Genomic DNA, 13,890 nt, shown 5'->3' with positions numbered 1-13,890 from the left:
AAACTTGAATCTTCTTCTTAGTTAAGGCAACGGAGTGAGGACGTGTGTTTTCGTGCAGGAGGGTTACATCAGATGACAGTTTCCTGCGTTTTCGATTTTGGATCACACGTCTGTTTGGTGAGCATTTTGCAGTACACGACGGCTGTAATTGTTGAGCCATGTTCCATGAAATCAATCAAAATGACACCCTTTTTGGTCCAAAAAATGGTAGCCAACATTTTTCAACTTTAGGAGATTGCTTAAACTTTTTCAGTTTTCGGGAACTTGAATGGCGCCACTGCATTGACTGTTGTTTTGATTCTGTGTTCGTGCAGAATATCCACATCTTGTCACCTGTAACAATATGGGAAAACAAATCATCTCCATCTTGTCAAAAGCGGTTCAAAAACACTCATCCACTGCACATTCTTTGCTCTTTGTGTTGGTCAGTAAGAATTTTCAGTACCCATATTGCACACAATTTGTGATATCCGAGGGTTTTTATGACAGTCGTATAGATAACGGTCCGTCCAACATGCGGAAATTCATCAGCCAGAGCACTGATCATCAGTCGCTGACCACATCGCAGTTTTTGGTTCACGTGTTCAAAATTTCATCAGTCTGCATACTGGGCCTGCCACTCCACTCTTCGTCATGCACATTTGTGCAGCCATTTTTAAAGTCTCAACATCATTGTCTAACCGTTCCTTCACTCATTACTGTAGGTCCAAATTCATCGGACCGAATGTAGGTCGAAATTCATCGGAAGTTGTGCACACAAAAACTGCCGATGAATTTCAGCAGCTGAAGATCCTTTTGCACACAAAAATCAAATTACAGTGTGCAGATCACAACTGGTGAAACGATTGTTGTGGACATTGTAATCTGCATTTACTGACAGACAAACAACTATTGAATCAATACAACAACTGAGTGGCTTCGTAATTAGCCGATAGATGGCCCTGTTTGCGTGAAACTGTGTTCAGATACTCTAATATTTAAATACAAGCTGACGGCCCTTACTTTATGAATATGCCTTGTAGTTCATGTATTCTAAATTTATCCGCAGTACAATCATAAGTCAGTAGTTGAATGACCCTATATGATGTCCACATGTGGCATGTCGTTTTATATTTCTTATAGTACAGTAGTTATTATTTTATTGTTACTGTTGTGTTTAAATTAAACATAATATTTTTTTATAGTTCATTTATCGGTTTACTGCTTGCAATTAGTTTTATTTATTTAGAGTAATTAGGCATAAATATTTTATCTTTTCTTATAAAGTTCTACTGTAAATATAAATTTCAAACTTTGCTGTGAAAATAACATTAAGGAAAAGGAATTAAAGAGGAAAATGATGTAGAAGAAAAAAAATTCTAAATGTACATTTTAAATTATTGAAGATGCAGTGGTTAGTTTATTTGCTTATAATATTTTGAAAGTTTGTGGTTTATGTGAAAGAAATAATTATTTTTTTAATAAAAAAAGAATAACACTCCCTTAGATTGAGATACTGTTTAAAACAAGAATTGTAACTAAGTTTAAGCCAATCATAGTTATCAGAAAGTTAAAGTATTCTGAATATTAGATTTCACCATTCAGGCAAAAATATCTGATGACATTGAAGAAAAGGTCACATTAATGACTGGCTTTTTACAAATATTCAATTCAAAGATCATCTAATGGACCAAAAGTGGTGTAATTCTAATATCTTATGTGAGAACAATAATTTGATTATCAAAAGGATAATGTAGATGTAACATCAAAGAAAGCTGGAATTCAGGTCCTGAGACTTACACTACACACTGTGAATTTAAACCATAAAGAAATTGTGTAGGCTGAGGTATAACAGTGTGTGAAGATTACTACTTTTAAAAATAATGAATGTAATAATAATAATAATAACTATTATTATTATTATATGTTTATTATGATAAAAACCATACCATACAAACCATCTATAAAAATAATAATATGTTAACATTTATAAAATTAATATGTTATAAGCATGTAGCTTACCAAACAAAGTAGTCATGGTTGAATGGGAAAAGCTTAGCTATAAAAAAAGTTATATGTTTTCCAAACAATCTAATCAACTAATTTATTTTAACTAAAATTAAAGATTAATTGTTTAATAGAATTGAATGATATTTATAAAAGTAGAAAAATTAATAGAAACTAAAATAAATGGTAAATTATTATTCAGTTACAAAACTGCAGAACGAAATTATTTTGCTAACATGTTTAGATATTAATACAATTTGCATTGTTAAATATGATAACAATCTCTTGCTCCATTCATTCAAAATTGTAAAAATCTGTCAAACATCCCACAGTTTTCTGCTGGTAGTCAATTTAAAATATGATTAATTTTTTTTAAGATAGTTATAAGATATTCAGAGATATTTTTGTAAAACATTTATTTTTATTCTATTTAATTAAAATTTTGTTTTAATTATTTAACTCTGTTTAGTTATGAATTATTAATAATAATTATTACTAGTTGTATTTTTGTTGAGGTGAGGTCACTGATAGGAGATGGAGGTACAGCTTATTTGTGTGGTCATTTACATACATTAGGTGGATTTGTTAAAAATATGTACACCCTGCAGAAATCAGGATTTCTTGAATTGGAGCTTGGTGATTGGAAAGAAAATAGAAGGTAATTTTTATTGTTGTTGCTCTTATTATCTTGTATTATTATGGCTAGTGCTTATATTTATTAATTGTGTATGTGTCTATTATTGATTACAAAATTATTTACTTTGTTTTTGGTGAGAGCCTTAGATATTAACATGTTTGCTGCTGCACAATTTTCAGTGTATATATTCTCATATGCTTAAGTGATTTCTCCATTTTGTAGTTCAGATGACCTTGAAATACTTTATTGTAATATATTTATTAATTCTAGAAAAAATGTATTGCAGTTGGAAAAATACATACATGAACTGATTTAAATTAATAATATAAGCCTTCTGGATATTTTTGTATGCATATTTTACTTGTATTTTTGGCCTTAATGCAAGTTTTCATTCCACAATGGATATGTTAAAAGAGGTACGCCCTTGATAGTTCACAGTCAAGAAGAACTAGAGCAAGTTCAATAATAAATTTTTATAGGCCAAAATAAATAAAATCTTCTAAAATTCCATGAACCATTAGTTCTTACACAAGGATCAGATTCCTGGACATTGTGAATATATATCATTAGTTTCAAAATATTTAGTAATGTCTGGTCATTGATATTTAATTAGTCACTTGTTGGAAGACTGTTCTCATTAATAGCAAGTTATAATATTTCATGTATCATTGATTTCATATGTGATGATCATCACATTCAAATCCTTCACCAAGTAGACCACCAAGTAGAATCAAATTTATGTTTGGAGTGATTACCAAATCACTCGTATGCGACTAATTAAAGTTTTAGATAATTTCATTGTCTCAAATATGACAATGCACACTTGTAGAACCATTGATTGTCTTGAAATTTTGCCAGTGGGAAACTACGACTACCCTCTCTGACGTAAACTTATTCAGAAAATTAGAGAATTACATTGGAGGAAACTATTATGCCTATGATGAGGAAGTGAAAGAATTAACCAAAACATTTTTATGGGAAACCAATAGCAATTTCTATAAAAAGACATTTGATAAACTAATTTACTGCCGGGACAAATGTTTATCTAGTTTTTCGGATTATGTAAAAAAATTGAAGATTTCAATTTTTTCATTAAGTTTTGTATTTAATATCAAATTAAAGTTATCAATCAGAAACAGATGTTAGGTTTTGAACATTCTAAATATACATTTTAAATTAAAAGTTATTCATTTAGTGGAAGAAAAGGAAGTAGAGAAGCTGGAATTTAGTTTATTATAGCTGAAAAACTTTTATAATTGATACAGACAAAAAAAGTGCTCTTGTCCAACATCTGCAGCTTGCTGAAAACTTTGACGAAGTAAAGAAATACTCAGATCTAGAAAATTAATTATTTATATACATGAACAAAGAAACGATTCTTGTATAATTTATTGTAAGATAATGCAAATTAAAGTCTGGTAGGTGACCCACAAATATGGTTTGTAGTAATGTTCTAAAAAAATATACAGAAAAATTTTATGAACCAAATCACAGATCTTTCATTTCAATTGTCTTTGTTTGTAAAATTGGAATTCTCTACTAAATATTTATTTAAATTAATTTATTATCCTTACTGATTTATTGGTTGTATATTGATATGTTTATTATATATATATATATATATATTGATATGTGTATTTATATGTAGGTATAGAGTGGCTGCTATTGATCATGGACTGTTTTCATTTACTGATTTGAGACATGGTGAGTGGCCAGTTGTGTTGGTTACAAATCCAAAACATGCTCTTTTTACTGTACCTTCAAAAGAACCTCTACATAGAGTGGAAACATCAACTCATATTAGGTATAAAAATAAACTTATAAAAATTATTTCTTTTAAAACGACTTCTTAAAGCCACAATTTCTTTGTTAATATTTTTTCTCTCTGAAAAAGAAAAAATAAAATCTCTGTCAAAATTAAATAAATGGTAAACTGTTTGCTGAAACCTGCTACATGATGATTTGTAAACATAAAAGCTGTAAATCTTCTTGAAATAATTAGGATTCACTCTCCTCAAAAGGAACTCTGTTACTCAAATCTATAGAACTCAAATTAAATTAGATCTATAAAACTCAAATGTAGTTTTGTTAATGTAGGTTTTTTTTTTACCCAGATTTGAAGAAATATGCATGTCAATGACATCTTAGGTAATTCCATAGAATTTCATTAATTTAATTAGAAAAATTGTTTTTTTTGATCCTTCTTAGCATGAAATATCCATTAAGAATTTTTCCTCTGTTAAAAACAATTCATTAACCATTTGACTTGGCTGTGTGGTTTTAATTATAATTGATGTAGTTAGGTAATTGTAGTATATAAATACACTGATACCAGTTTTTTCTTTATAATAATATATAGCTTTTTAAAATGTTAACTATTATTCGTATAAAATAACATATTATTCTTTCTTAATATTGAAGTTACATTTGCGTATGAGTTATGTTCAGTTAGTTATTACAAATTAACATCTGTGCTTGATCGACATAGTGCTGCAAACAAAATCGATCTACCCCTGATGGGGAATCTTATTCTTTAAGACTTTGGGGCTTGGCGTCCCCATGGCCCTAGTGTCTGCAGCTTTTCTTTCCACTATACCCAGAGCTACAGATCTCTTTACACTATACACATACACTACACCAAGAACACTACATAAATTTCAACATATACCCTTACACAATTACACAACATCCTACATATTTTCTTCTAACATTTACATTCGGTGGTGTTGTGACATCTTATGAAACACAACCATAACCCAAGATGGAAGCTATCATGCTGATGGGTAAATGACTTTACATAGTGGGTTTCAAATGATGTCCTCTGGGTAACTGTGCAAACTCAGTTGTATTTAGCTCTAGCTCCAGTATGTGTGCGCTCTTCTGGAGTGGTCCATTATATCACTGGTACTCTTGGGACCAAAATTAGTAGTCCACAAAAACTTTTACAATGGTTGGTGGTATATCTGAAAAAACCACAAATATATGTCATGTGAAAAGACCTCACTCTGCGTTGTCCGATGAGGATAAAAACTGTATCCAAGAAAATACTGTGAATGGTGATGCATCCCATCCACAGTATAAAAACATATGATTTATCATTCTTCAAAACAATCAGGAAGGAGGTTCCCTTCAAAAGGTTTCTCCCTTCTTGATAAATAAATTGATAACAGGTTCAGGTGGTTCACTGAAGAACATCCGGAAGTTAAGAGACAAATCAATATTGGTTGAGACATTTAGTGATGAACAGAGCCAATCCATTTTATGTCTTACCAATATTGGTAATATTAACATAAAGGCAGTGTGCCATAAATCATTAAACACTAGCCAAGGAATAATCTTTTGCCAGGATGTTCTGGAGACAGATGTTAATGAAATAGCTAGTGAGCTTCGTACTCAGGAAGTTGTGGTGGTGAAGGGAATAATGAAAAGGCAAAACGGAGTGGAAGAATCTACACTTCCTTATTTTGACATTTAACCTTCTGGTACCACCAAAGAAAATAAAAGTAGATTATCTATCAGTTTGAGTACGACCATTCATACCCAACCCACAGCAATGTTTCAAATGCCAAGGGTATGGTCATACACTACAATGTCTTGCTCAAATCAGAGATCTGTGCTTGATGAGCTAAGGAAGGCCCAGTGACACCAACTGCCAAGAAAGTGAGAAATATATGAACTGTAGTGGATCACATTTAGCTCGCTCCCGAGATTGCCTTAATTTTAAAGAAGAGAAGGCAATTCTCAGAATCTGTAACCATCCTTTCCAGCTGCACGAAGAAAATATAGAAAATGAATCAACTCTCGCAACTTAGTTAAACCCAATATCTCTTTTGCCGCCGCGACATCTAGCAAAGCTCCTTTAAATGCAGGTAACCAACAATGCGGATCCTGCACCGAGCTGAAAAAGCTTATTCAGATGTTATCTGATCAGGTTGCTTCACTTACTGCAACTATTTCTGAGTTAACAAAGATGAATAAGAAGTCAGTAGTTACAACTAATAAAACTAACACTAGCGGGATCCTTCTGAAAGTTCCTGTCCCTAAAGTTTTACCTTTGTGGACAGGAGTAGATACAGCTGGTGGTAAGCCACCAAATAAGCTCCCTGTTAGGGAGCCCACACATCCACCTCCACTGAGATGTGACCTGCAACTTCCCATTTTTCTAAAGCTCCCCCTCCAACGCCACATTTACTGGAGGGTATAGTAGAGGAACAGCCCGATCCCAGGGCACTGGATTTTCTTAAAATCAAAAATTTGAAAAAGAAAAACCGAATCACCTATAACTAATTTCATCATATATTTAACTGTATTTCTGCACCTAACTACCTTTTATTTATGAAAATTATTTAGTGGAATGTTAGAGGTCTTTGGTCCCACATTGAAGATGTTCTGCTTCCATGTAACGCATCTATTACAGCAAGATGTGGTTACACTTGAAGGCTATACTTGTGAAAGATATGACTGTATTGTAGATAATAGAGAGAGTGGTGGTGTTGCTATTTTCATGCGGAACAAGGTGTTGGCTACAAGGCTACAACTAGCTATCCTCATTCCTGTTGTTGCTCTAAAAATCTCAGTCCCCTTTAAATTGCATATCTGCAATTTGTGTCTCTCGCTGAACTCTGAGTTCAGTGCTTTAGAAATGTCAAATCTCCTCATGCAAATCCCATTGCCGTCATTAATAGTAGGAGACTTCCATGCCTACCATATTTCCTGGGGCTCATCTTTCTGCTCCTCTTAAGGAAATATGATAATCAGACTGAGACAAGAGTTGGACCTTTGTCTACTGAATGATGGGTCATACACATTTATGTCCTCATCTTCTGGTACACTGTCAAACATTGACCTCTCGATGATTTAAAATGACCAAATGACCATTTTAAATCTTATTTTATTATAGTTTTGATTTAAAACTGTGGACTATTTTGTTAAAATATGAGATTTATGCAGAACAGACTTTATTTATAAAGACTTTATTTACAATTGCAGTGATTGGAAGAGTGCCAGTTGAATTTTTTTTGAAATTGTATTTTCCTGTCTGCGAAATGATCTGAAATTTTAGTAGATATTATTTTAACACTTCATTTTTTCTAGGATTCTGGCATTCTCTATCAATAATATTGCCTCTGTTCAAATACGTTTACAAGGAGGAAATTGGATTGAATGTTCTCATTCTCAAGGTCCACTTTATACCTCACCTTGGAATCCAAAACTGTATGTGAATGGTCTAAATTACCTTGAGGTGAGAAAGTACATTTTAACTTATTTGTTATGGTATGTGTGGTTTTTTAAGTCTTGAAATTTAGTTAAACCAGAGTCAAAAATACTAATTAATTAATGATTAAGAATCTAGATTAATTAAAAATCTAGATTTTTTTTTAAGATTAGTGGTAGAAGTAAATTTTGTTAAAAGGTGAATCTTTTCCCATAGTTATTTAGTGAAAAATTAAAAATAAAATCTTTTTTAAGAAGATATTTATCTATAAATTTTAAAAGATTATAGAAAAGTATCTATTTTTTTTTTGTTGACTAAAATGTAAAAATATATTTTCTCAAATAACGTTTTAACATTATCAAAGTGATGTGTTACTTGCAGTTTAAGTTCAAAAGTTTAGTTTACAAAGTTAAAAATTGTTTCATTTTTCAAGATGATAAGTGGAAACTTTTGCAGAAATTCATTAATAAGTACTGTTTGCATGCAGCGTTTTAAATTTTCTTCAACAAATATGGATAATAATTTTGGCTGTTGCACTATTTAATTCAATATTATTTGTTCCACTTTGTTTATTTATTCTTTATAAATAAGTTTTGAAAAGTTTTTTAATATTCTAAATTTTCGTTTTTAAACGAGACTAAATATTATTTAAAATTTTTCTTAGCTTAACTTGAAAAATACCTTTTTTGTACTTTGAGTATTAGTGTAAGAGTTTTAAGATAAGCAGAATCCCACTCTGTTTTTACAGATCCACATTATATTTGTACTAGTTTAGTCAATTTTAAAAATTTGTGTTTAATTTTATTGACTGATATGTACGTTCACATTATTCATAACTGATTTAACTGATTAATGTAACTCTATCAGCTTTTAAATTGAACAGTAAAGAGCCTCAATTATTTGAAATGTGTCACTATTTTAAGTTGTGTGTGGTTACACCATCAATTTATAGTTTATGAAATGTAATTTAGTTTTTGGTTGTAATTGTTGGCTGATAACATTGTACGAAAAAGTTTTCCTAAATTTTTAAGATTTAACGTAACTCATTTTAATCAGACATTTTTTATTTAAGTACCTGATCTCCATTAATTTATGCATTAAATTCATAACTTTTCCAGAAAGTATTATAATGTGTCTTCCGCTAATGATAAAATTCTACAACCTGTTTTCAAATTACAAAACTCATTTATAGATGCTAAGAATAAATTAGAACTGATTGATTTTAGAAATTAAGGAAAGAAAATTAGGTTGAAAAAAAATTAATAAACAGGTGTTGTGAGATCAGTACTTAATTTTAGTTTTGAACAGTAATGAAACAGTTTTAATTTTTTTTTTAAAGAAAATATTATGTCTAAAACCCTTTAAAATAAACTAAAAATATTTGGTTTATTGACCTTTGGCTTGTACTCAATCATTTTTTTTAGTATCTGTTTTTTGTGTTAACCATTTTTGAGTTATAGAAAAATCGATTTTTGTTGTCATTTACCAGGATAGGGAGTGAAATACTGCAGGTGTTGTAGTTTCTTTTACTTCATGTATTTGACAAATCACTCATACAAAACTTACTTTTGTGCAAACTTACATTATTCAATTTTATGTAATAAAGACTGTGAATATACAGGAATATCACAAAGTTCTCCCAGGACTATCATAACATATTCTACTCCTTAAAATAATGGAAAAAGTTGATATAAACATATGTCCTAAAATGCTTCGTTTGTGAGTTATGGCTAGTGAAGATTCCGCTTGGATTTCAGCTACTGCAATGAAATGAGGTCCTACTGAAATTTTTAGGATATTAATTAAGGGGCAGAAACAATAATTTCTTAAGGTCTTTGACCTGAAAAATCGAATAAAATAGATCCCAGGACTGTATCTCCAGTAGTTTTTGAGAAATCTGGGGTGAAAACCAATAAATTCATTATTGGTGCATTATAATGCATTACGGGGTAAAAAACCCCATTTTTTATGTTTCATGTACACTAACTTTGTTAAATGGGTAATGAACACATAAAACTTTTAAACAAAATTGTAGAGAATTGTAGTTTTGAACTAAATGGTATAAGCTAAATTGAATAAAACAGAAAAGTTTGAAAAATTTGAATTTTATTTAGAAAAATTACATAACTATATTTGTAGAAAAATACTTATTTAATGTTAACAAAAATCAAACTTTTTTGGTGATAAGAAAAATTTGTAAAAACAAAATGAACTGTTAAAAAATTAAAACAAAACTGGAAATTATACAACAATTATAAAATAAAAATTACTAGACAGTAATCTTTTTATTAATGACAGAAATACAATAAATTATTTGAAAAATTATTATTTCAAATTTGGCAATAAAATAACAACAGCTGATCAACTACGTGCAATACTGTATTAATGTTTGTCACTCTGGAAGGTACATTAAGTATATCTGGTACTGTAAACTGTGCTGTTGTTAGCAAAGGTTTTCTATGAAATTTTAGTTTGAATGTAATCATTTTGCTGAATAATGTTGTACTTCTTTACGCAGAGTAATACACTGATATCGTATTAATTTTAGGTGTGTGTATTGGTAATGCTATTGCTGATGCAGTAGAATAAGAATTATGTTTTCTGAATTGCAGGATTCTAGATCCCAAAACAATAAGCGTGATGTTTTGCAATCTTCAGGAAACAGGTTCACTACCTAGTATTTGTACCAGCTACAAATGATCTGTCCAACATGACGCTTTTATTGATGAAGTTATTATTAATGCAGTCCAGGCATCAATACATGACATCTTTGTAAGCTGATTGGAGTTTCGCATTTAATGGCTTGGAGGATACTTAAACAAAACAAGTTTTATCCTTATCATCAATAACATCTACACCCAGGAGACGGTCCACTTCGCTTCGAGTACTCCAACTGGTGAAAACAAATTGACAACTCAATAAGTATGTTTTGTTTACTGACAGGCAAATTTCACTCAAGATGGCATCAACAACTTGCACAGTGAGCATACATGGGCAGAAGTAAATCCTCATGAAACAGTGGAAGGCAATTTTCAACACCGATTTAGCATCAATGTATGGTGTGGCTTTCTTTACAATCAGCTGTTTGGATCATTCACGTTATTTGGCTGCTTAAATGTTCTACTTGCACTTTCTTTTAGAAGAATTGTCACAGCTGCTTGAAAATGTTCCTCTAGTGCCAAAATGCAAAGTATACTTTCAGCACGATGGCGCCTTCCCACATCTCTTGTGCCGTTTCCACTCACTTAAATCATTTTGCTGAGAAATGGATTTGTTGTGGTGGTTCTCATTTCTGATCATCAAGATCACCTGATCTAACACCTTTAGATTTTTGCATCTGAGGACTGATGAAAGATATTGTATGCAAAACAAGAATACATTCTTGTGAGGATTAATTGTCTGCATTATCTATGTGACTGAGCAATTTAATGGCAGCCCTAAAGAACTAAAAAGAGCAACAAAAGCAGTACAGAAGTGTGCCAAGAAATGTATTGAAAATGGCAGCCTTATTTTTTAACATTTATTATAACATTATTATATTTTAACATTTAAACTGGTTTTTGAATAAAATTCAAATTTTTCTAATTTTTTGTTGTTTTAATCAACTTATCTTACATATTTTTGTTGTAGAATTAAATTCTCTACTAGTTTTATTTAAACGTTTTAAGTGTTTATAACCCATTTAACAAAGTTATTGTACGTCAAACATAAAAACAAGGTTTTTACCCCAATTTATTGATTTTCATCCCAGATTTCTCAAAAACTACTGCAGATAAGGTGATAAGGTTCTGGGACCTATTTGATTTGATTTTTCAGGTCAAAAATCATAAGAAATCGCTACTTCTGCCCTTTTCATTAACGTCCTACAAATTTTAGTATGACCTCATTCAACTGGGGTAGCTGAAATCCAAGCAAAATCTTTCACTAGCTATAACTCGCAAATAAAGCATTTTAGGATATATGTTTGCAGGACTTTTTCCATTATTTTCATGAGTAAAATATGTTATGAAAGTCCAGGGTTACTTCATGATACACCACGTGTACATAAATGATATGTACTTACTTTTGTGACTATTTATTTCTCTGATTTCAGGTGGTTGTTAGAGATGTTTTTGGTCGAGAAAAAAAAGTTATACATCCATTTGCATTGGATGGAACAAGACCTAGATTTGCTGTAATGCCCAGATTAATTCTAATGAGTGATCTGAACTCTTTGGTATGTTAATTCCTTTTTCTTATTATTCTGGTAATTACCATTTTATTTTTTTCTAATGGTTAATTTTAATGTATTGTGGACATATGTAAAATTACCATATACATATTTGTTTTACTTTAAATCTTCATTTCATCATATTTAATATTTGTTAAATTCAAATCCTGTGAGTGTATGTTTATCGGTTACATTTTATTTTACAGTGAAAATAATTTACTATATAAAAATAAGTGTTTCTTGATTACATAAATATTAATATGTTTACTTATGAAAAGGAGATTTGCATGTCTTGCTATCTTAAATGTATATTTGTTCATGCAGCCCTAATACAGTTGATTTTCATTAAAAAGAACAAAAATATGTGTGATTTATGGGAGGAGGATAACCAGGCATTAAAAAAAATCTTTAAAAAATTAGCTATAAGTAATGGACAATTCTCCCTTCATAAACAATTAATGAATTTTTAAATTACTATGTCTTCAAGAAAAAGATTTGATAGAAACATGACTTTTTCATTATGTAGCTTGTCTTGTTGTTAGTTATTATTCTGTCTGTTAAGTAGCAATATTAGAGAATTGGAGAACATGTTCTTAGTGATTTAGTGTTAGCGGTTTTTTTGTAATGATTTTCTGCAGTTGAAATATTTAATCATTATTTCCCATAAATTGAGTTTTATAAGCTTTTGGATCGCAATATCATTCATAACTTGAATTTTAGTAAAGTTAAAGACATGGTTTTATGCCAGTAAATCATGGTCTATAAACAGTAGTAATATTCATTCTGAAAAATTCTTTAGACATTTTTTGCCAAAAGTTCTTTATTAATTTGGGAAAAATTTACATTAATTTAAAGAAGATTTTATAAAGATTCTCAAACAAGTAATACTTACACACAAAGGGGCCTTTTATTAAAGCATATTTTTTTAATGCTTGATTGAAAGTTATAGGTTATGAAAAAAAATTATGAATTTTTTTACATAATTATTCTTAGATAATTTATTGACAAAAACATAATAACCATGTAAGTTGCAATTTTTTTTAGAGGTATCCTCCTACTTAAAGTAAAGAAAAATATCTATTGTGTGATAAAGCTCAGATTTTTTTAAATTAACTCTGAACAGAATTTAGTTAAATTTGCACGCTGAGAGATTTGACTGGAAGAATATTGTGTGTGGTGTATTATGTAATGTATATTTAATGTGTATAATGAGTTGATCTGATTAAAATTTTGAAAAATGTATTATTTATTTGGCAAACATATTATTTAAATGGCAAATGTATTAAAAATATATTTGTTATTTTGAAATTGTTAAAAAGTGACATGTCTGTTTTTCATATTATTCCCTTTGAATGAATTAAAAACAGAAGCTTTTACTAGGTGGCCAGTTTCTAAGATATAAAAAGAGAAAACATTTTTAAATTTCTAAAATTGACATGTGAAGTATTTTTCAATGAGGCCTTTTATGGTACAATTTTTTTCCTTTTTTATAATACAGCGTGAGTGCCAGGTACTTGATGGTTCTCAGAATTGAATAAATAATGTGAAGTATAAGCTAAATATTTATTTCATCTTTTGTAGACAGAGGAAATAGAATTTCCTTACTCAACATTAGTCACTCTTTTTTCAAATAGCACATCTGCCAAATGTTCTCTATGATTAATCCTGTTTGCACCAGTTTGACTGACTGGTTTCTTATTATATTGTTCCTTGTACTGTGTGTGTAGTGTGAAAAGTGGCAGTAATTATCTTCTTGTATTCTTTAATTTCTGTAGGTTTATTTATTATTTTGTTAGTTATACAATTTACTACATGAGCTGCGAGGCTTGTGCATGGATGAAA

General features: G+C 30.2%; 1 protein-coding gene across 2 annotated transcripts in view; it reads left to right on the top strand.

Moving 5' to 3' along the window:
* The window catches only part of LOC142326776 (transmembrane protein 62-like), a 91,951-nt gene that overhangs the window by 23,838 nt on the left and 54,223 nt on the right, over nt 1–13,890 (top strand). For both annotated transcript variants that reach the window (XM_075369476.1, XM_075369475.1), the window contains 4 exons: nt 2,502–2,644; nt 4,272–4,427; nt 7,718–7,865; nt 11,932–12,054. In XM_075369476.1, coding sequence (XP_075225591.1) covers nt 2,502–2,644; nt 4,272–4,427; nt 7,718–7,865; nt 11,932–12,054 — 570 coding nt within the window. The remainder of the gene's footprint in view (nt 1–2,501; nt 2,645–4,271; nt 4,428–7,717; nt 7,866–11,931; nt 12,055–13,890) is intronic.

Source organism: Lycorma delicatula, chromosome 6 (genome assembly GCF_047948215.1).
Source record: "Lycorma delicatula isolate Av1 chromosome 6, ASM4794821v1, whole genome shotgun sequence".
Lineage (NCBI taxonomy): Eukaryota > Metazoa > Arthropoda > Insecta > Hemiptera > Fulgoridae > Lycorma > Lycorma delicatula.
The sequence above is the reverse complement of the archived record's forward strand: the minus strand, read 5'-3'. Positions and strand labels throughout refer to the sequence as shown.